Source organism: Drosophila willistoni (assembly GCF_018902025.1).
Source record: "Drosophila willistoni isolate 14030-0811.24 chromosome 2L unlocalized genomic scaffold, UCI_dwil_1.1 Seg196, whole genome shotgun sequence".
Taxonomy (NCBI): Eukaryota; Metazoa; Arthropoda; class Insecta; order Diptera; family Drosophilidae; genus Drosophila; species Drosophila willistoni.
Genome location: NW_025814048.1, coordinates 5,609,480 through 5,634,392, shown reverse-complemented (window position 1 = coordinate 5,634,392; position 24,913 = coordinate 5,609,480). Strand labels below are relative to the sequence as shown.

The window sequence follows — 24,913 nt, the reverse complement described above, 5'->3', positions numbered from 1 at the left end:
TGAAAGGGAAAATGTTAAATGGGTTTCAAATTATATCACAGATCTTTTAAAATTATAAATTTAATTAACTCTGTAACTTGAGAATGCTTTCAAATGGGAAATAATCTTTAACTAATGGTTGAAATCAAGAATCTACTCAATTTTGATAGACTTAATGTGAGAATTGTTTAATTTTTATATAATTTTTAATGCATTTTAAATAAATAACTAATAAACCTTTGAATGAAATCAAATTACATTTATTTAAATTATTATTATAATTTAAATATGTATGTAAGTGCATAATTTCTATCGATTTCAAAGAGAATTCTCTTTTATCACAATTAATAAGCAATTAATATGTTTAAATTAAGGAAAGCTCTTCAGATTATGCTTATGTACTTAATTGAGTATTTTAATTAAATAAAATAATGAATATTAATATTTTATTCTGCAATTTTAGAAATGTAAATACTTAAGTAAAATGTAGCAGATCTTGTCCTAGTTCAAAGAATTAACTATCACAAAGCCTAATGTGCTTCCAAGTAGTATTTAAATTTTTAAAAATATTGTTAATAATTTTTAAAGTTAAAAGATGTGAATTTCAAGAAATAGATGTAAAATTATATTTTTCGTTTTGCAAATTACATAAACAAAGAAAATATGTTAGGCAATTGCTTCCAATTTCAAAGCATTTTCATAAAGAACGCTTTATAATTGTCCGTTTTGTCACACTGTGCGGATTTTTTTCTGGTTTTCTTTTTTTTTTTGGAAGATCTTCAATTTGGCCAAGCATCTTTGCACTTTCTTCCAACAGGATGATTGACTCTGACCCTGTCCGACTTGGTTCGGCTCGCCTTTCGCCAGCTGTCAAGTGAACCAGATGGTGGCCCGGTTGTCCCTTTAAATGGGGCCGCCGCCGCACAATGAAAGTGAATCTGAGAGGCGCTTTTAGCTTCTCTTTTACTTTTTCCCTTTTTTTCTTTTATTTTTATTTTGGGGGAGCTTCATTAGTAATAATAAGATTTTTGATTTTGCCCAAATGTGTCGAAAAGTGTCGAAAAGAGGCGAGACTCATTAACTGATTTTCAGGATATAATGTTGACTTGAAGCATCCTTGACCCCAATGGGTGGGTTTTTTTTCGCTTCTCTTTCCCTCTGTTGTTGTTGTTGTTGCTGCTGTTGTTCGTTTATGGTTTAAATAAGTTTTTTTAGAGTGAAAAGCAAGCGATGCAGAAAGAACTGGTAATGGTCATGGCATGGCAACTGGCTGGCTTGGTCTCTTGGCCACTGAGATTTTGCGTCTGATGTGAGACTGAGTGTTGTGGTATGTTGTTTCTCTTAGCCTGGCCAAAAAGATTTATGGCCAGTGATAAGTTTTGCAGGCTGGCACCAAGCAGGCAAGCAGGCAGGCAGGCAACTAGCCAGGCAGGCAACAAGGAATGAAACGGAACGCAAACAACAATCAAAAGACATGCCATGGAACAAGAACAAAATACCATTAAACTGGTTTCTTTCTCTCAAGTCTCCGTCTCTCTCTCTCTAGAGCAAGAATCGAAAAAGCTTCTCCAGAAGGTCATAACCATATGCAACGAAGCTTGAAAGAAAACTAACTTTCAACTTGCTGTTCCGAATGATATTTGCTTATAATTAGCAAAAACCGAAACTCAAACCCTTTGTAATAATTAGCCAAGCTCTAATGCATACGAGACCAAAGAAAAAACAAATAGTCACCAATTAATAAGCTTTCTTTCACCCCCAAAAATATATATTTTCACTTTTCATTAAAAAAAAAGAAAAGGAAAATCAGATCCTCTTCTCACTGCTCTCCGCTGTCTCTTAACATGATGAGTTTTTTTCTGTTATTTTTTGTTTTTGAAGTTGCTGTCGATGGTCGAATAACTACAAGAATTTCTTTCAATGGCCAAGACAACAAAAGACAACAAGCCAGGCCAAGAGCCAGCCACCAGACATCAGTTTGTTGTCTTTTTTTTTGTTTTATAATGGGAACAAGTATTTTATTTTTTATTTTTTTCGTTTTCCTCTTCTGTTGACCTCAAATTTTGGTTTTTTTTTGGTGTCTGTAGAAACAAAAGTGAAATTTTCTTTTTTATCTGTCGTCTATCTAAGTGTGTGAGTGTGTGTGGGGGGAAGTTCAAGAATCGAAGCAGGAAGCTTGTGCATTTTCACTCGGCTTTTGCTTAAATTAATTAACATTAGCCTAGAGAGAGAGAGAGGGAGAGGAAAATGCATACAATGGAGCTCTGCACATAGGTGAAATTTTTTCCGCTTAAACGAAGAGTTGCACCACCTGTCGCAATTATTTGTTATAATTTTTTCTGTCGAACAAAATGCAAAAAAAAAACAAGAAGAAGAAAAAAAACGAGGGAGAGGGAATGGGAATGAGTGAGAGACACAAAGTGGCAATCCTTAAGAGCCAGAGTAAGTTGGCGGTGCGAGTTCAAAGCGAGTTTTGAAGCCAGGCACAAACAATTTAGCTGGAATCTGGCTAGAATTTAGCGCTGAGAGGCGGCATTGTTGCTATTGCTGTTGTTTTTGCTGTTGTTGTTGTTGTTGTTGTTACCTGGACTGTTGTTGGCTTGGCATTAATTAATTGCCGCTCAAGAGACGAGTGAGAAACGAGTTCGACTTCAGTTAGTAGAAAAGAAATGAAGGAAGGAGAACAAAAACACAAAAAAAGAACAAAAAAATTAACAACATATACAAGAACTAATGAGCCTCCAAGATTGTTTGAGTTGCCAAGTTTCCACTTGAAAGCTTAGACATTCGAAATGAAAATGAATTAGTTACGCTTAAACAACACCCCAAAGTGTTTATTTATTAACCAAAACAAAGTCTTAAAATACAAATGAAATGATATCAGGATTAGCCACCCAACTACAGCAAAGATGAAAAACTATTAATTAATTTATGTATAATGTTGGATAGAGTTTTAATGTAATCAAGCATTCTCAAGCGATCTAAGCTACAAGGACTTTTAGTAAAAGAAAACATTTTAACATTCTTTTGCACAAACATAAGTTGAAATCTAAAAATTTAAAACTAATTAAAGTTTTGGTAAATATTAACTTAAGCTCGAGATTTCAGCGTTGAAAAGTGAAAAAATCGACTAAAGCTAGATTTCAGTGTTGGCAAATGCTATTTTTTATATGGCACGTTGTTTAACCGCCCTGGCAACCAAATATTTTAATCTGAATTATTGAATTAGGGACTATTCGACTGATCTGGCAGTTTCTTTCTTAATGTTAAATTTTTTTGAGTACCCTTTTTCTTTTTTATTAACTTTTTAATGCTCAATTACAAGTCGAATTTAATGAAAAAATTTATAAAAAAGAAGCTAAATAAATTTTCTCTTATTTTTTAACATATTTTACTCTTTAAGTGGAAATAATTTTCATGTCTTGGCGAAAATTTTGAGCTTTGTTTTTTAAACAAATGTTAGAGAATATGTTTTAAGAAATTGAGTTTTTTTTCAAATAAAGATTAGTTTCTTACGATATATTTGAAAACAATATTCTCCAACAATATCTATTGGATTTGGTTAAAAATTAACAGAAATATCGCAATATTGTTATAAAATATTTATTATTATATGTTTATATAAGTATGTAAGTTAGAATCTCTTTTGAAATTGCCATTTATAAACATTAAATCAGAAGCAAAACTATTTAGTTATCTTTCTCTGCGTTAACACCATTCATTAGTTAACTTTTTTTTCTGTTGCTCCATTCTTTTTGTAATTGCTCTCAATCGATTCTGTTTAACTGGCACATCTCACAGTTCCCCAGAAATTCCATAATTGAGGTGGTTGGTCGGTTGAGTTCCCTAACGCTTAAAGATCTTTGTTTATATGCGAAATATGCGTTCATTTCCGCAGAGAGTAAAGCAAAAACGAAAGCTTACGGAAATGAAGCAACAATTAAGGTCTCATTGTCAGATTAGACGCCTCAGGTTTAGCTCTCAACAGCATCAAAGATACAGATACATACATCCAACACAACTAAAGACATTCCAAAAAGAGTCTTGTCGAGTACAAAAAGAAAATTTCCAATGCAACCAAGTCAAGTGCTTTGGCTGAATCGGCAGAAAAAAAAAAAATGAAGACGCAACAGATAATAAAAAATAATAATAATAACCCACCACCAAAGAGGCAAAAACTACTCAAAACCTTTTACATATACGTCTACAATAATAATAATAATAGATTTTAGATTTATAATTTGTTTGGGTTTTTTTTTTTCTTTAGAAATCTGCGCATTCATCTAAAAAACAAAAAACAAAGAAGCTGACGACCTTCGTCAAGCCCATTAACCATTACAGTTTTGTTTTGTCAGCTCTCTTGGCGTCGTTTTAGTGGGCGTGGTTAGTGGTAGTCACAAATAATTCGATTGCAAGGGAGTTGCCATAGCTGCTATAAATAGCCCTAAGATTCGAGGTGCATCACCTCGAACCTAGAAAGGAATGTGGCCAACTGAGGGAAACTTGTTCTAAGACAAGTGGAGATAGGCTAAAAAGATGATCGACCATGAGAGCAGCTGTTTTGGCTTGGTCCAGGTCTAATAACTGGAACTAAAGTGTGCATCTAGCCAGTAATTAGCGTTTTTTTTCAAAGAAACTCAAAATAAAAGTAGAAAAAAAAGCGTTACAAAAATACATATTACTATATAACTTGGCAAAGCGGTTCAATAACCTGTCCGGTTATCGATCGGCACATTCTCTTTTACACAAGCTACAAAAGCTAATGAAAAACAAAAATAACCATCCATAGACAATAGATAGCAATCCGCGCATATGAAATTTGAAGCCTTTTGGGGGGGTGGCGAGGGGGGCAAAACAAAGATGATTAATCAACGCCCCCTCGAAGCAAATGAAAGACCAAAAATATCTTTACAATGATAAGGTCAATGTTGGTCCAATTCACATACAGACAAAGCTAGACTCTAGATCGTCGACATTCACATTTCGACCATTGATCGGCCATCATCGGCATCTTCTTTGCCACTCCATCTATCCATCTATCTCTCTCTCACTCTCTCTGTGTGTGATTCTTTCTCTGGTCATAACCTCTTTTTCTTTTCTTCAATGTTGATTCTGTCTGTTTTCTGATTCTGTTCAGTTTCTTTCGTTTTACGCTTGGAGGCAACATTTAATTGATCGGATTCACCATTGATTGATCGGATCGTCGCTGTTGATAATGGTACCGTTAATTTGGTAAATTATTTTGCATTTTCAAAGACAAACGAAAGCCCCTCCACCAATCAAACCAAACCAAAACTGAAAAACCAAACCAAACAATTCATTTTTCTTTCGAAATGTGTGGCATTTGTGGGGAAGGCAGAAGGCAGAGAAGCTTACAATAATTCAGTTAAGGTTAATGGGTGACGAGAATCTTTTTCGTTTTTTTTTTTTGTGGGGTCTCCTCTCTTTCTCTCTCCATCTCTCTCTCTGTCTTCCCTCTATGTGGGCAATGTTCTTGCAGAGAAATGGGAGCAGCTTGCCATAAGAATGGAAAAATAATTGACTTTAACATTTTCAACGCTAAATATCATTAAATTTAAATCAAATAAAGACAAAAAAGAAAAAAACAATGAGTCAAATGCCGCATGAAAGGTTATTTTTAGAAATTTTGAGATCAATTCACAAAAAATGGTTAATTTTTTAAGAGAATCGCAAACAGGGAGCGAAAATAATTATTAAAAATCTAAGAGTAAAAACAAACAAAAATGTTTATTCAAATTTTCCATTTGTTTGCCTACTTAAGGCTAAAAAATAACTTTTGCTTTTTCTCTCATGTCATAATTTTGGATTTTTATACAGAAAATAATATGTACAAATCATTTTATAATTAATGTGTATTTTTTCAAAAATAAAAATCATTGTTTAGACATTTTAAATTTGTATTATTTAACTGCAAAAATACAAATCAAAGCAATTATTTGCAAAAAGCCAACTATATATGCAAATAGTTGTGTTTGATATAACTTTTAATGCTTGTATAGATCTCGACCTTTTTTAAGTTTATCTAAACTGGATTTTAGTCGGTTTTAACTTTTAATATTTGTAAATTCACTAATTTTATTTTAATGTAAGATATCATTCTCCATTGTGAAATTTATTTAATTGTTAAGAAAGGTTTAAAAACGTTTTTGGTCAAATGAATTTGTTTCGTGTATTTTGTTTGATTACCAAATATAATAATTTATCTATCTATAATAATAATTATATCTATCTCTCCTCTGATAAGAAAAATGTTAAAGCCATCTATTGAGTTGGTCGGATCATAACTTTGCATTATATTCCTTATTTATTCTATTCCCTTTTCCAAAAGCGAAAACTCATTTGATAAACCAGAAAAGATTTGTTAAAACAGAACGTAAAAAAGGGTTGATAAATTTTATAAAATTTGTAGATTACTTGAAACAAACTTAAAAGGTAAATAGCAAGACGGTAAAACGGTATTTCAATGAACTATCTCTTAATAATACATTTTTTATAGCAAAAACCAAAAGTACCCTTTAAACACAAGTCTAATTTATGGCATAACTATAAAGCATAGTCTATAAAACCTTTTTTTTCGAATTTCTAATATCAAAAATGATGTAAACAAAAATTACATCACAGAACATAAAAATAATGAACCAAACTTAAGAAAATTTAAAAGTTAAATACTGAGAAAACTATAAAGTAATAATTAGTTACAATATTTAATATTTGCATTCACTTATTAACCAAGAAAGTATCGAAAAACAAACTTTTGCAAAAAAAAAACATACAAAGCACTTAAAAGTATTCAAAATGCTGTAACAAAGTGGAACTTATGACGTCTTATGGTCCATTAAACTTATAAAATAGATAACTTTTACGGTATACGGTATACCACAAAAAAATGCTTATATAGGCTTGTCAGCCTCATAAACCATTATCAAACAAAAACTAGATATCTCAATATTTCTATACATTTTAATTGGATCAACTAAATTATAGACTTCAATAAAAAATGCGACTCTTTCGATTGATATTTTAGAAAAAGAAACATAAACTTCTTAATAGCTGCTGCGACGCCAGCAACATTTCTACAGCTTCACTCTGAGGCTTAAAATGCCATAAAAAAAAAACTACTCATACAAACATTTCATTGATGGAGCTCCTCACACACACACACACACACACACACACATACAGAGAGGTTGCATGTGCAACATCACACTCTTACTCAAATGAAACATTCCTACGGCTTCATTCATTGCCAAATGACCAATTAATAACTCGATTTCAACTGCTTCTTTATTTACCAGGCAAGAGATCCTGAGAAACAAAACAAAAACCAAAAAGCCTCACCCAAAAAAACAAGAAACAATAAACAAAATAAAGTGCCGTTTCGTCTTCGTGACACAGTATTGTTTTTTTTTTTTGGGGTCTCTTCTCAATCGAAAACGAAATCATCATCAATGGGGGGGCCATTCGGGTTAAACAAATGCAAATGCAGGTCAGTCCCATAATTCAATTAAGAATCGGAGCAAAGGCAATCAAATCGAACAACAAAGATCGAATGTGCGTGGGTTTTAGGATGGAGGATGGAATTTGGAGTAGAGGGCAGCCTCGAGTCACTCAGCGTGTGAGTCATTTTTTGGAATTGGAATTCTGCGCACTTTTATTTTATTTTGGAGAGGATTTATTAATAAGAATAACGACAAAAAACCGGTTGATATGACTTACCTGTATTGAGCCGGCAACTGAGGCGGAACTGAAACTGACATTGCTGTGATTGTTGTTGTTGTTGCTGCTGGGCGAGATGGATGCAGGTCGTTGCCGTTGGCTATGACCATTGCTGCTGTTGTTATTATCCTTCATGCAGGACGATGATGTGTTGTTTGATGTTGATTTGAGCAAAAGTTTCGAAACAACTAAAACTTTGCCATCTCCAGACTGTTGATGTTGCTTTTGATTATTATTGTCCATTTTATCCATTTTGGATTCAGTCGAGGTGGAGGAGGAATTGGAGGAGCTTGATGACGATGACGACGACGACGATGATGATGATGATGATATTATCGTCTGTCTGTTTCCGCTGCTTTCTTTGTGATTTCGCATTTTCTTGAACTAAAATTTAATGTCGTTTATCTTTACAGTCTCGTTTTTTTTTTGAAGTTTTTCTTTCTTTATATTTTTTGAAGTTTTTCTTAATGATGATTTGTTGTGATTATAGTTTTAACACCTTTCATCTCGGAGGCCCCATCTGTCTACTTAGAAGGGGGAAAATACAAAAAAAAAATCATTATGATATAACCACGAACAACAACAAAAGCAAAAAAAAAAAAACGAACGAACAACGAAAAAAAATGATATTTGTTGAAATTATTTTAATTTGTTATGGCGACATTTTTTTTTTTTTGTATTGTGGACACTTTTTTGACATTTTTTTTGGCTTTTATTTTGGTCAGTTTTGCTGCTGTTGCGCGCGGTGTTATCTTCAGAGACCGGACTTTAGTTGGAGTCTCTTTGGAATGCAGGCGGCAGCAGACGCAGACGCAGCCGCATCAGGCTGCAAAACCAGTAAACAAAAACAAAACAAATCAAAAAAAAAAATGCCCACAGAGCACACCAAGCAAAAAAATAAAGAGAGAAAATTGAATCGATTTTAGTTTCAGTTTTGGTTTTGGTTTTCTTCATTTTCATTTTTGTTGTTGAGTTATTTGGGTTTTTGTGTAATAAGTTGAAGAGTATTATGTGTGTGTGTGTCTGTGTGTGTGTGGTGTGTGTTGGGGGAGGAGGCAGTGGCTCAAAAATATACAAAAAAAAAGTGAACCAGGTTTACATAACATTGACCCAAGAGGCAACCAACGGCGCAACAAGCAACCGTCTAAGCCAATAAACAAGTTTTATTCATTTCTTTTCTTGCCTAAATGCGATTTGGCCAATGCATTTCTTGGCCCACGCAAATTTTTGTTCGTCTTTTTTTTCACTATGACATTTACTCTATATGGTTTCCCCCCCAACCCTCTCCCTCTTCCTTTGCTATGCAAATTTCAAGATGATGACCAAATGGGCATGGGTTCCCCCCACTCTGAGAAATACTCAAGTGTTTAATGCATAATTATAGTTGAATCTGAGAGGCTCTTAGAACTGGAACTGGTATGTCGGCGGGGTGGCTCCAACACTAGCCGCAGGGAAAGGAAAGGAGAGAGCGAAAATATATATATTCTCTAGCCTCTCTGGGATGAAAAACTGGATTCTGGTTTTGGTTGACAAAACCCCCTAGAGAAACAGGCTTCGACTTAAATTCGATTGGGAGGGGAGCACCTAGAGTGAAAGAGAGAGACAGAGAGAGCGAGAGAGAGAGAGAGAGAGAGAGAGAGAGAGAGAGAGGGGTGGAGGTAGTGTGCCATGGAGAGGGCAAAGTACGTTTTGAAGATAAATCTATAAGTGCAATGACATTTGCTTTAGCCCTGCTTCTGCTGCCAGCTTTTCCCTTGCCAGAAGAGAAAATGTTTGGAAATTATTAGAAACCTTTACTTTTTTGGTCTTAACATTAAAATTAAATTCTAAAAAACAAAACCCAATGAAATTTACTAAAAAACGGTTTTAATTATCCTACAGTCCCAAATTTGAAGAAATATCCAAGGAACATTCCTAGTTTTCTAAGGCTTTTCCAAAGAATTTGTTAGGGAATTTGGTAGGCATATTTGGTAGAAAGATGTCCTATTGATTAAGGAAACGATAACTGTAAGGGATTATAAATATTTTTTAACTGAATTTCTTAACAGTTTTCCTGACATTCTCTTCAAAATTCAGATAAGTAAAAAATCTATCTAAATTAAGATTAAGATAGAACTTAGTTTTGAAATTTCTTCTGAAGTTTCAAATGGCGATTTAGTGTCAAGTTTACTACTAAATCATATTAAAATTGTTCAGTCAAATTTGGAAAAAATAAAAAATATTAAAACTTTTACTTAAATTTTAAATATAATTGGAATTCGAAAACGATTTTTCATTTCTGGACTGCATAATATGCTTATAATGTTAATAATTAATTTTAAGTAAAGCCAAATAGGTTTTGTGTTTTGTATGATTTATTTTTAAAATTTTCGTATCTACAAAAGGTTTAAAATTGAATTCTGAATAAAATTTGATTAAAGCTTTAAAATTTAGTTCTGAGCTAAATTTTATTATAGAATTACAGCGCTTTCGGGTATTTATAAAGTTTAAAAAGGCGAATTAGTGTGGAGATTATCACTAAAAACGCATAAAATATTCCCTAAATAGTCATTAATTTAAAACATTGGAATACCAAATATAACCACATTATGTCGAAATAAATTTGTGACTTTATAAAGTAGAATTCCCATTATTAATTAATAATGATATGACAAGCAAAATAAAAAATGTTAAAACATGACCTCTGACAACAATTTACGACAAATAAATTGAAACTACTAAAAATGCTATAAAAATATATAATGAAGAGTACTTTTAAAGAATATTATGTAGATTTTCGGTTGCTGATTAACATAAATTTGTTAATCAAGCTTTATTTGGGATTATTTGTAATTCCAAACTATGGGGAAATGTAAGTGCATTTTTAATGGCTATTTTTTACTGCATTTCCGTAATAATGACTGCTACTTAATTTCACTTTACTGAGTTTTCAATTTTGAACAACAATAATAATCAATGACATTTGCCCTAACCTTCAGTTGCACTTTCCTGCCCTTTGGCCATAACATTTCTTTATGATTTTTTAGGTTTTTTTTTTTGGAGGCATGTGAAAGCTTTTTTTCCAGACAACTCTCCTCCCCGTGGCTTGCTTTTGTGTTCATTATAACAATTTATTGTTAATTATTTTGCTCCCTGAGGTAGAATTTATGAAAATCTCTCACAATCAGAGAGACGCACTATAGCTTCCAGCTAATAGTTTTTCTCTCTGCCTCCTCTTTGTCTCGGCCCCCTTGGCTGTCGCCCTCTGTAGCTGTAGCTGTCTCTGTCGACATTATGTTGTTTTATTGCTTGAAAAGCGAAATTAGACACTTTTGCTGGTCTAGGCATACTTATTGTGGACACTCACAAGCATTGAACAAAACTCAAACAAAATCTCAACAACATCGAAATGCAAAATGACAAAAATATGCGGAAAACATTTTTTTAAACAAAGTGGCGCCAGTTGAAAATGGGCACAAGCCTCTCCATCTCTCTCACACACAATCTAGCAGCCACCTCAGTTGACAGTTGCCACCCCAGTTACTCCCCCCAATTTGGTGGTCCCCTCCTTCTCCATATTATATGGAGAACGAGTTATTCAGGCTAGGCCCAATCACATCGATTGCAATTTGCAGGGTCAGAACGATCTCTCAGAGCTGTTGGAACGCAAGAAACAAAAATTTGTCACCTCCAACCAACCCATATAGGAAATTGTCCACTTTATGATTTATTAAGCCAATGAATGTACATATATATACATATATATATATATAGATGTAAATGACTTCAGTTGATTCATAGCAAAAATTGTTAGCTAAGCCATCTAGTTATCTTTTAAGTGTTACTCTAACTAAAGACAAAGTCTGATCGATTAAAACTAATTAAATGAAATGACTTTCATGTTGAGTTGAAAATGCAAATCAACAGTGTAACTGTTTATAATAGTACGTTAAAATAAATATTGAATAACAAAGAATGTATATTCGATTAGAATCCATTTCTTGTATTAAAAATTGTAAGCCTAGAGTCTAGATCATAGCCAAATTAACAAGGGCAAAGTTCTTAAACATAGAGATCAGATCATGGCAAACAAATTATTGAACTTGATTAAGTTCTTTTAATTAAGAACCAACAAAAAGTTATAGGCAAAGCTATAGACACCTCGAAAGTACATACATAGTTCTAATACAAAACTGATTCTGACAATGCGATAGAAAGAAAAATTTCCATATCGAGCTCAACCAAATGCTATTCTAATGTTCATTTTCTGCATACATATTTATGTAGACTGCGAATAACAGACAAAAAAGGCTTTCAGATTATACAAAATATATAAGTATTTAATTCTTTAAACTTTTAACTCTTATTTTGGTGTAAATTTAAGAATAACTTTTGACAACTAATGGAATCATGGACTGAAACTGCAAATCAAATTGAATAATGTTTTTTTATGTGAAATGGAATATTAAAGTCGCCAAAAGAAGGCTGAAGGAAGCTTGTCCGACCCCATAAAGTATATGTATATATTCTTGATCAGCATCAACAGCCATGTCGATGTAGTTAGCTCATAATCATACTGGTGTTTGGTAGACCTAAGTTGGCGAGACGACTTGCTTACTTCATTAAAATAAAAAACTATTTTATGATTATTTTCTGATTGATTAAATATATATGTATGGTCTTAATGTTTTTTTGAATAGCTCGTCAAAAATTACGATACGTTGATTTTGAGAAACTGCGTCTAGAACGTTTTATTTTTGACAATGATGATAAATATGAATAACACTTATTTGGTTTCCATTACAAATACAAATTTCGTTAAACGAAAACAAATTAACCTTAAAATGATGAAAGAAACGCATTCCCAATTACAGAATAAAATCCACGTTAAGTAATTGACAAAATTGATGTATTTAACATAATTTACAAATTTAATGTTTTTAAAAAAATGTCAAAAAATTAATTTTTGAATCGACTGCAGCTGATGAAGATTACACATTTCATGTATAATTAAAAATTACTAGTCAATACCTTTCAATTCATGTGATATCTATGAGACTGGACTATACTGTTCAAGGGATATATAGGATTATTCAAATCAAGTGCCTAAGAACTAGTTTTTCAAGAATATTTTGAAGAACTTGTTTAAAAAAAATAAAAGGATTTTAGGTTATAATAGACACGTCAATTCGAATGTTCACTCAATTTCATATCATTTGGTAAATTATTGTAATTGAACTTTAATTCCTTGGAATAAACAACTAAATCACAAATAACTAAACTTGTCGTATTCTTAAGTTTACAACAGTCAACATTAAGTTATTTAACTGAAAAATTAAACAAGTTTACGGACCAAAACAAACTGAAAATCCTTTTCTAACTAATTACGAATTGAAATCTATTATCATTTCAAATATCTAATATAACAGGTAAGTTTTTACATCCAACTTACAAGGCTAAATCTCTTAATTGGAAATATTGTAATACGGATTATTTACAATAAAATTACGCTAAACAACTAATAAATTGCTAATGTTAGAAATAACTAGCCAATTAAATCAATTATATAGTTGCTCTATCTTAATAAAGTTATTAAATAAAGCTCAAATATTATTAATATTTCATTAAATACAACATAAATGGAAACAAAGCACGATACAATCTATTATATCTACAAATTTAGATATCATATCTAACGACCTCAAGAGTTTCCTAAATTTCATGCTCAATAGTCGTAAAAATGGAAACCTAAAAGAAACATTTGCCACAGTCTCTTCAATATAGATAGATAGTTGATTATTTAGTTATATTGTATAAATATATGAAGACGAAACAATGGGAGACCATATAATTCCTTTATTGTTCTCTTTTTCATACTGATCATCTCACTAACTCATAAGAGGGCCCTTCAAATGTGTGTGTGTATAAGTGTGTGTGTGTGTTTTAGGTCTTATCATGCCTCAAGGCATCTGCATGCGGCGTAGGTGGCCTTAGACTTGGAATGGAATTTAGATTTCTTTACGGATTTGTAAGTGTATGTGTTTGTGTGTGTGTAAAAGAGTTGTCAAAGATTGATATGTCAGATACACCACCACTCGTACTCTTACACCTCCTCCCCCTCTCACATTTTTGGTCTAAAAGGTTTGTCATAAATTTAGCTAACAAGCGTAACACAAGAAAAAAAATCTACAAGACGGATTCCGGAATCCGGTATAGAAAAAATAAACACAAGTATGAATGGAAATTGTTACCTGCCGCCTAACTATGTTATGATTATGGCTACATAGGTAAATTTACCTGAGAAAGAGCTACCTCCTAGGTGTTGGCAAGGCTGCCAACTCATTATAATTTTGTCAATTCTCACACAGGTAGCGAAAAAAAAAACAAAATGAAACGAAATGGCACTAGTGAAAAGGTGAAGATCATTTCAAGCTGAGAAAAAACCAACTAGAGCAAAGAGAAAGAGTGGTGGGAGGAGAGTGTGAGAGAGAGAGAGAGACGCATAAATTTACAATTAAATTTAATTCGTTTGCTGGATTTCCGCAACAACAACAACAGCAGCAAAAAGGGCCGAGTGCAACTGCAGCAAGTTCAACGTCTTCTTTAGTGCTGCTTGTAGCCGCTGCTCACATGGCTTGAAGCAATAACAAAAAAGCAATGGAAAATCAGATTCCCAAGCTGCACTTCTTGGTACACCCCACACCCACACACACTCTCACACACACAATGGTATCTTTCAGCCTGCTGCAGTCTCTCAATTCGCATTTTGAAACTACTTTTGGTTTACTTTGGTTTTCGACGCGTTTTTCGGCATTTCTTTTTCTTCTTCTTCTTCGTTTTTATGATCTTTTGTCAACGCTTCAAAATCCGCGCCCCGACTACCTGTGGTTCCTTCACTTTACTTCCGCACATTTAAACAGCAGGATGCGGATTTATTCTTGAGATTTTTGTTTCCACAATTTGGAAACTGTGAAGGTCGTTGGCTTATTCCATACAAGGTTAATACGATGCTTATCAAAAAGAGAGTAGAGAAAGAGCGAGAGAGAGAGAGAAAGAGAGATGCTTTCCACATAAGTTGAAACATTTTCAAGTAAATATATTATTTTATATAGCAACAAAATGTCACAAATATTTACTTAGCACATTCCCCAAAGCACTTTACTTTCTGTGCTCTGGCAAATAAAAATTGTAAAAAAAAAAAAAATTCATAACAGAAGAAAGCTAACATGAAAAATTCCCCAACGAGACAGATACAGAAAGAAAGATATGAACTAGCAGCTGATATGGAATTGTGTAAGGTGGGGCTAGTTGAGTTCTCTGTGGAATGTTGTTTAAGATTATCATTCAATTAGTGAATGAATGTAAGAATGATATAATTGATTTTAAGGTAGAGTAATTAAAGGCATATCCTAAAAAGCAGAAATCATGACAGCTGGAATAATAATGTATATGTAACTTTTCTTATTTCATTAAGGAAAAACTATATTTGTTCTTAAAATAAATCTCAGGAATTTTATTTCTTTAAAAGTCAAACATTTAAATTCTAATATTTCTCATAGTTCTTTATAAGCCATCTAATATTTTTTCGGAAACTTTGCTTTTGTCGCTCAAAGTCCCTTATATCCTGATGGAAGCGCTCGCCTTGGTCTTCTGAATATGCTCCCACAGAAGAAAAATTATTTTGGGACAATTGCTGTTCTCTACACTTTTGGGACCTAACTGACTAGGAAATTACCCATAGACAAAAATCTAGTTACATAGTGTTATTATTGAAGTAATTTCTGAAAATGGCAAACTTTTAATCTTAAAATAGAAGATATTTTTTAATAAATTGAATCAATATTGCCAACTTTTAGTAGATATATGAAGTATTTGATACTGTTTTAAACTATTTATGATTCAAATTCTTTGGTAAGCAATTCTGTATCTAAAAAAAATCCGTTCTTTAGGAATTTTTATGTCACTCTTACAAAGATCCATTATAATAAGAAAGGAAGAAAGGAAGAAAATCTATAAGATTTTGTTGCTAAAGCAAATTTATGGACAAAATTGTATTTAAATATTACTTTGATTGAAATTAAATATAAAATACTTTGATTACAAGTTCCTAACAACTATTTTATAAAGATATTAGATTTGTGCCACAAATTACTTTACAAACTCATTTAAGTCGCTTTAAGTAAAACAAAAATTGATATGTAATCAATTAGATTTAATAATAAAGTCTTAACTTTGGACATTGTTTTTAGGCAAATGATTTTTTGGGTACAAATACATAACTACAACTTTTAGCCATATCATTCTACCATTTAATCTTCTACTTAAGTTGTCTTCAAGTTTATTTCAATGAACTGGCAAATTTTCTTTGGAACTAGTGCGATTATTTTCCATCTTTTTATTTTTATCACTCTCTGTCTCTTTCTACAGATATATTTGCTTAGCTGCTTACACATTTTTTTTTTGTTTTTTTGTTCACTTAAATAGATACAAACAAAAATATGCGCAATTTGTGTTTTAGTGAAAAAAATTCATTAACTAGCTTAGTTTCTGAGCAATTTACAACTTGGATAAATTTCATTTGAGTTACTAAGAAGAACTTGAAATGAAATCGAAAAACAGAAAAACAAAACCAAGTTTCTGTTTCTGTTACAGTTAAATTTTTGGCTCTCTGTTTGTACTACTTAATTGTGACAGATAAGATTAAAAATTTTAGACTTAGCCGGTAACAAAAGCGATAAGATAAAGAGAAATAGAGATACACAAAGAGAGAGAGAGAAAGAGAGAGAGACAGAGAGAGGGCGACAAACTGGTTGCCAATGAAGCTTGACACAAATGGTGAGATACAATTCCAATTCCATCAAATATGGCAAGGTCGTTGTGTCTATAGTCAGCGTTTTAATTAAATAGATCTTTATCTTTATTTCCACCAATTGAAAGCACTTGTAATTTAATCAATCCGTAGAGTTCAAAAACATCAAAAAATATGCACATACATATATATCGCCCCCGTTCTGTATACTCTCATATATATGAATGCCCCGTTGAGTGTATTGAACTCAAATTTCTTATTGCCGTCGCCTCATCGTCTCGCTCCTCCCCCACAGAAAGTCGAGCAAACAAGTTTAGTTTGAAAATGCTGATGCTATGCGAGAATGTCTGATGGCTTTGACTCTCCTCAACTCCCTTCCCTTGTCCCTACTGACTGTGAGAGAGACAGCTGATAAGTCCGTCACATGAATATGACAATGGAAACCCTAGGCCCAACTATTTACCTTTTCACCTCCCTTTCTACCGCCGCCCAACTCCCAACTCTCAACTGATACAAAATAAAATCAAAAAGTGTCTCATTTTGGTAGAGAGATTTTGTTTTTATCATTCGTTATCAGTCCACAGTTTTAACGTAATTGTAATACGTTTAACTGACTATATACTTGTAAGTATTATTTAACTTTTGTTCTATTACTTGAGATGTAATCTGTTTACAGCAGGGCGCCTCATTATATGAATCCTTAAAAAATAAATTTCTAAACGAAGATGCTATTGTTATATACCACCTATATAATATTATGGCCCGGTTAGCAGTAGAGAAAAGCAAGAAAGATGATTAAGGTAATGCCTAATAGAAATCCATTAAAATTTCATTTACAAATAAAATTTTCCTCGTTTACTTTGTTTGAATTTCATCAGCAATCGATCACTATTCAAATTTTGTTTGCTAAATTTAAGTTGTTTTTAAGTGTTTTCGAAATCTGGTGAATGTTTTCCCTTATATTTTTATTTCAAGTCTTATCAAATGGTTCAATTTTATTTCCAAATTTCTTGCTATTAAATAGTTTCTATAGTTTTTTACAATTGTTGCCAAAATAATAATTGACTAATGTTTTTTGGAATTGTTTCTAAAATATAAATTAGCTAAGAATTCTTACAATTGTTTCCAATAAAATACTCTTTTATATATCTCCCTCAAATTTTATGAAATTTACTTGGATTTACTAAAATGTTATGAATTATCTAAAGAAACCTTAGTAAACTTTTAAAAACAATTTTCCAGTTTGTATCCTCTTTTTTCTTTGCAAAATCCAAATGTTTCGAAATTGTTTTGTATAAAAATTGGTATAAGTCTAGAAAAATAAGCATCTTTTGTTTCAAAAACATTAATGTGTAAATTGTTTTTAGAAATTCATTACAAATAATTTTATATTACAAAACTTGGAAATAAAATTGAAAAATGTTCACAATTTGTAATAAACACAAAAGAAAAAGCTCTACAGGTTTTGAGATAAAAAATATAAAGTTGTTTTCTGTTTAATGAACACAAATTTGTATTCAAATACAAATTTGTACAATAATTTAGAAAATAAAATTGAATTGCTATGACTGCCTTTATTTTTTAAACAAACTTAAAAACCGAAACTGTCTAGTTATGTTTGGTCTTCTTATGTTTGAACCTAAACAAACTTCATAGACTTCTAATCAATTAAATGCTTTCGTTTGGGAAAAGAAACATTTAAAATGTGGTCAAACAATAAATGAGAATTGTTTGTGCCAACATTTGTTCTGTCCATATTGGTCTTAGCCTTTATATCTTTGCCTACATGTTTATCCCCTCATGTTGGGGCTTGTCTTTGTTGGGTCTCTGTGTAGTTGGGGGATGCATTCAAATGGGACTTGCATTTCTCTCTCTTGTTGTTTAAGTATTTTAATTGTATTTATTTAGTCACACTATCGTCAGGCGCCACTAATAAAACTAAGCTAAAAACCACGTACTAGTCAAAGCACCTTTAAAGTAAAATGTAATAAAATAATACTAAAAGCTGGCTAGTCAGAAGAAGATGCTTGGAAGATGAAAAAAAGAAGCATAGGAAAAATGGCAAGCGCCAAAAAATATATATATATATGTATGTATATAAACTGGTTGGGAAAATTCCGTTTTTGTTGTTGTTGTAGTTGGTGGCAGCAGGAATTGAAGTTAAACTTGTTGCTGGTCAAGATGAAGATGCAACCAAACAAAAAGAACTAAAAGAAATATATACATATATCTACATATATAGATATATTTTCTATAAGCTGAAGGTTAAGATGCTTGGTTTTTGGCTGGTTGGAGTTTCATTTTTTTTTTCGTTGCTCTTTCGTTGCTGTTGTTGTTTAAACAATTCTTGTGTAATCTTTGAGGCACATTTTTTTTTACACCATGCTTTTTGCGTGCTTTTTCACTAAAAAATAAAGTTTTAAATTCTTTTTTTCGTAGCTCTTTCTTATTTTTTTGTTGTGTAAATTTTGATGTGTTTAAGAAACACTCACAGAAAAAACACCCGCACTACAAATACACACACACACAGGCACAGACAGATAAACACACACGCACACACAATCGCAAGGCTAAGCGGGGTCTAACCAGAAAAAATCAACGCGGGGCGGTCGGTCGGACGGTTAAAGGTTTTCTGACTTCTTTTCAGATTTCTTTCACCGTTTTGCGTCGTCTTTCGATTTCTTCTGACTGACTGACTGCACGAGACGAGAGCTAAATTGAGACTAAATTCGAGGCCCGCTCGGACCGATCGGAGAGAAGCAGCTAAAGGCAAAGCTCATAAAAGAATTGCGAAAATGCTTGGCCTCAGTCAGCACAAGCCACGTTAACAAGAGAGCGAGTCATACACTCACACAAACACACATAGAGAGAGAAAGAGAGCCAGAGCGTGTGCATTTGACTTTACCTGAGTGCGGTGCGCTCTGTATGTTTGGGTAACTGTGTGTGTATGAGCGGCGTGCGCCTTATCGGTGTATATGAATACCCAGTGGAAATCTAGAACTAGGCATGTCCATTATACGATTTATATATTTTATAAGGAAATTTTAGGAGATTTTTGACTTTGGGCATATTTTGTATAGTTATCAGTTTTTGTATAGTAATCCAAATTATCGTAGATAAAAGTTTCAATGTGATCTTTCTTTTCTAGATAACGACGAATTCAACTTTAACTTTTCCGTTTTCTTTATTTTTGAATATGGCGTAAAATATCTGTTAATATCCTACGCCAAAATCTATAAACGCTCCTAAATGTAGGCACTTCTTTTAATAAGATTTTAGACTAATGAAATTTGTAATTTGTAAAATTTGTTCAAAATTGTATTTCATAGTGCCAGAAATATTTGTTTATTTGGGTGCTATGTATTTAGAATTTTCTTCTTTCAAAATAATTGATTTTGGGATATGTGAATATTTATATGTTTTTCCATTTTTAGAATAGAAATTTTTTTTGCTCCGACTATAGAGCAAGCAAATGGTTTAGAAATCTTAGTATTGATTTTGGAGAAAAATACTACTTACAATGTGCAACACTATTTTGCTTAATACTATTTTGGTAAAATTTGCAAATTCTACCCTTTCAGATTTCAGATGACACCAGAAATTATTTCAAAACAAAAAACAATTTGAATCTTAATTTGAAAACTTATGTTTCATTTACTTTTTTTGTTTTTGTGTGGATAACGAATTTCTTTAATTTTTGTCCAAATAATTTTTGAACCTCTAAATTCTTTATCTGTTTCCCATTTAATTAAACATTTGCTTAGAAGCTTAATATCGTAAATGAAAGTAATTTAGAGTAGAAATAATTTTAAGAGGGTTTTTTTTGAAAACTTATGTATGTGTAAGAATACCTTTAGAATTCCATAGGAATCGACTAGAAAATTTTGGTAATTATGAAACACAGTGTTATTAACCAAGTAATCTTGTTTATTTCCCAACATTTCTCTAAACTTCATACAGTATAACCAGTAAAAATGGGTCTGAACATTGGAAATTTCCAAATCTTTGTCTATACACTGCATTTTTAAAATTTAGTTTACCAAATTTTGATTTAAAAACCTCTGTTATCGTTTATTGGAAAAACTATGTTAAAATATATTTTTCTGGAATATCAGGTAAAGTGTACCACACATGCATTTGCCCCTGATATTCCCGTATAACTCCGACTGGGGCATAAAAAAACCCCAGTTGGAAATTTGACAGCTGCTAGGCAAACATACACAGGCACACAAAACCCATACACACGTGTGTGTTGTGGGAGAGGAAAGTCACACAACAAACTGAAATGCATTCTGAGGCGGACTAATGGGGGTCGCACACTCTGTTGCTTCTTATCAAGAGACTCGAGTCGGAAAGCAAACAGGTATGCGGAGTACGACGAGTATATATTATTAGTATGTATTTTTTTGTTGTATTTTTGCTGCTTTCGTTATTTATTTAATATAGAAAAAAAAAACACTTATCTAGCAATAACTCAGTGAGAGAGAGAATACAACAGAGAACACGAGAGGCCACACTCTCTCCCACTGGTTCTCTCTTTCGCTGTCTTGCTCTCTGTGAATTTCAGAACCTGTTGCTTGCTTGCTGTCCAGTTCTTGCAAATGGTTGAAGTATGTAGAAACCCAAGCAGCAGAAGAAGAAGAAGCAGAGCAAGGTAGAAAAACTGAAGCCAAGAACCTGTTGCGGCAAAAAGGCAAAAAAAAAACACACACACTCACACACACAGAAAAGACACCGCGAGAGAGAAAACGTGTGGCAAGATACAAAAGAAATTGTAGCTAAAAGGATGAGCTCAAAAAGCAACAGCAAAAGAGATGAACAACAAAAAAAATAAAAAAATAAACGGCTGATAAGCAAGGCCGTTCATTTGGTGATTCACTTGAAAAACGAAAAAAAAAAAAAAAAAAATACAGAACTGAAAAATTGATTTATGTCTTGTTTGCACTTTTGATTTTCAAACCAGAAGGAGACCACCCGCATAGCCTTAAACCGAACTTGAACCCTCCAGGAGAAGTTAATAATTTTGAAATAAATATTGATATTTTTTCAGTACACACATATACCTATATATATATTAACCGTTAAATCGAAAGCTTCATAATATTTAACAACCAGGTGCTAATGAAGGTAAATTTATCGTTCCGGTTCTTTTTGGCTTCTTCTTTTATTTTATTTTTTTTGCAGATTTAACGGTACTAAACGAAAGGTTGGTCAAGCAAATGCAAATATTTATATTTAGAAAGATAGATAGATATAGTATTTCAATAGAACAAAAGCCTAATCTAAACAGTTGCCAGAAATCCAATCAATATATGTATTCAGATTCTAATGAATTTCCACTCCAGTTCATTAACCGATTTTGCCGGCGATAGGTCAGAATGTGGCAGAAATCTGTCTCTGTTGTTGTAAACTACTCTTGCCAATTAATCATCACTTTTATATCAACGAATTTTTGTAATATATTTTTGGCAAGACAAAAAACAAGTTTCACATGTGTGTGTGTGTGTGTGTGTGTAGGGGAGATGAAGAAGCTTGGAATGTGCCGCGACTATCAATCAATTTGTTGTTTTGCTCCCTCCCCAACCCTTTCGATCTATTGTCCCATAGGCTATTACCAAATCTCTATAGGACCGGCTTGACTTTCCATAGGAAAAGCCCCAGAAACATACAAAATATCAGTTGAAGGTTAGCCGGACTAGTGTGTGTCCATGTCTACGTGGGGGTGGGGGGTTACGGAACACACCCAGCTCAGGTTTTCAGAGCTCCCCCGATCTTGATATGGATTTTTCAAAAAAGAGACCTATTTAACGTGGGAATCAACTACAAAATACGTACTTGGCCCTTAAATGCAAAAAGAAAAAGGCCACAAATCAATGTAATAATACTCAACATACACACACACACACACACCACTCCATTGACATATATATATATATACTATTCATATGACTAGGGAGCGGCGCAGGTCTCCATGTGAGTTGCATTTCAATTGGCATCAGCTTTTATAGCTCCTCCATATGGCAGAAAATTTGCATAGTATGAGGGTGGAGGTAGAGAGAGAGAGAGAGGCAGTGAGACGCAATCGTCTCACTAGAGGAATGACTTTGCCCGGCATGCCAATGGTATTATGACATACATTTCAATTTTCTCAGATAAAGATGCCCCAACTGCATGTATTTTTAAAAAGATGCAACAAAAGAAAATGACGACCAAGCATACCATCTGACCGACCGACCGATCTGTCCCAATTGGACGACATTTTGTGTGTGTGGCCAAAAATGAAGTTCCGCCATTTGGGGTCCAAATGATGATGTAAACATCGAAAGCAGATACAATACAGAAATTTATCTCTAATGTTTGGCACAGTAAAGATTTGTTATAAGAAACTTAATTTAATATCATCAGATTGACCAGAGAAAATTCAAAATTTACTAAAACCAAGAGACTTTAGTTATTATGTGTTTTGAATAAAACTTAAAATATCGTGTCTTATTATAGTTTTCTGAATCAAAGTCGAGTAAGGATTCGTTTAAGCCAAGTTTTTTAGAAAATTTTCGTATCGTTTTGTGGGAGTTTGTGCTTGCTGGAATTGAATGCCTGGAAAATTTGTACAACACTTTTAGAAAACAGAACGAGTAAAATCACTTTTAGATACACATGGTCACCAAAATATACCAAAATGGTTTATTTAAGATTAATTTTGTATTCAACTGCAAACTTAAATTAGATTGAATCGTTTCTGAAACCTCAAATATGTACTTAGAAAGTCTCAAAAAGGGTTTGTCGAAGTAAAATAACTAAATTGGAATGCACTATTTAAATATATATTTTTGTATATATATTTTAAAACTCGAAAATTATACATTGTCTTTAAAAAATCCAACAATTGAACATAAATAGATATTAAAACTGCTAACATATCTTTAATCTGTTAAAAGTAAATAGATTGATAATAAGACAAAAACGTCAAAATAAATAACTTTTGTCGTTAGACCTAACGATTTTTGGGATGATGATAATCACAATAAGAATCAATAGTTTTGAAATTGTGATCCGAGATATAAAGTCCTTAAAAATATTTAAAGCAATTTATCGTCTCAATTTTTCGATTGACTTAGAGTCTGTTGATTCAAAAGACCGAACGACATATATCTTTGTGATGCTGAACTAAATGAAGATCAGTAGTTCTAAAATAGTAATTCGGATTGCACTTGGTTGAAAGAAATAAGAACAGAACGATATTTATTACCAATCTTGGAGCAACATGCCTCTTCGTGCAGTCTTTTATCTTAACGAATGTCTACTGTAAGTTGGTTCAAGTTTGAGGGAGCCTCAATATGTGAAGATCGACAGCTCTCTGTCCTATAACCTGGCGGCGGTATTTGCTACGGGCCATGACTCGGCTGTCGGCTGGTGGCTGCTGCTGCTGCTGCCGCTCTATCTGCTTATATGCTTCAGTTTGTCAGTTTGCCAGTCGTCCAGTAATTGGATTTGCGCGCTTGTGCGTAACTATAAATCACACACACATACAAACATAGAAAGACACACATAGAGCTAAGAGCAGGGACAACCGGTTTGATAGCCAAGTCAAGTCACCCGCTGCAAAGACTATGAGCTGGAGGAGACGGCAACCCATAAAGCTTTCCTCCCCTCCCGACTCTTGGCCTGGCCCCCTGTTAACTATTTGTAAAGTGACCAAAACGGTAACAACAACAACAACAATAATAACAATATCTGGACAACATTTTTTCACATTTTTCATTTCGGTTTGGTCTTCTTTTTTTACTTCAACATAATTGTTTTATAAAGAATATAAGTAGGCATAATTATGCTAGTGCAACCTGAAAAGGTTGAATCCATCCGTACTGGGATATAAACAACAAATTTACATGACACAAGTTTCTCGTGTGTCGTGTGAAAATTATAAATGGCACCTCGCCAAGTTCATATGTCATTATGAAGAAAGTCGTGGCTAGGGACCGAATTGAGGAAGCGGGTTCAGACCTTAGTTATAATTTAGTTTATTTACTAACTGCTTCTTGGAAAACTTGACTTTAGTTTTCTGTCTTTTGGTCGTGTTGTAAGTGTTTGAGGTTTACTATGTTTTTGATTTATTCAACTTGTGAACGGATGTTCTTATTGTTGTATTGCAAATCTAAATGGCCTATTCTAACTAAAAATTGTTATTAATGTAGGGTAGTCAATTTTTTTGTGTGTGTGGTCTTGCCATCAGGCAGGCAAGCCCCACATGTTGAGTTGAACTTTTGGTATGAACTTGTAAGTGCAGAATTTCCTTGAAATTGACTTTTGTTTCACAAGGAAGGACGTTTGGGTTGAAGTATCATGTTACAAAAACAAAAACGAGAAAAAAAAAGAAATTAAGAGCATAAAGAATGAAAGTTAATACCC

General features: G+C 32.9%; 1 protein-coding gene across 4 annotated transcripts in view; it reads right to left on the bottom strand.

The window, feature by feature from the left end:
• Positions 1 to 19,227, bottom strand: part of LOC6640027 (protein Shroom) — a 67,353-nt gene extending 48,126 nt beyond the window's left edge. For 2 of the 4 annotated variants that reach the window (XM_047010155.1, XM_047010156.1), the window contains exons 1-2: positions 18,997 to 19,227; positions 7,717 to 8,243 (exon numbers count right to left, since the gene is read on the bottom strand). In XM_047010155.1, the coding sequence (XP_046866111.1) occupies positions 7,717 to 8,091 (375 nt within the window). In that variant the 5' untranslated portion in view covers positions 8,092 to 8,243; positions 18,997 to 19,227. The remainder of the gene's footprint in view (positions 1 to 7,716; positions 8,244 to 18,996) is intronic. The other 2 variants (XM_023174779.2, XM_002063253.4) reach the window with 2 other exon arrangements.
• Between the last annotated feature and the right edge of the window lie 5,686 nt (positions 19,228 to 24,913).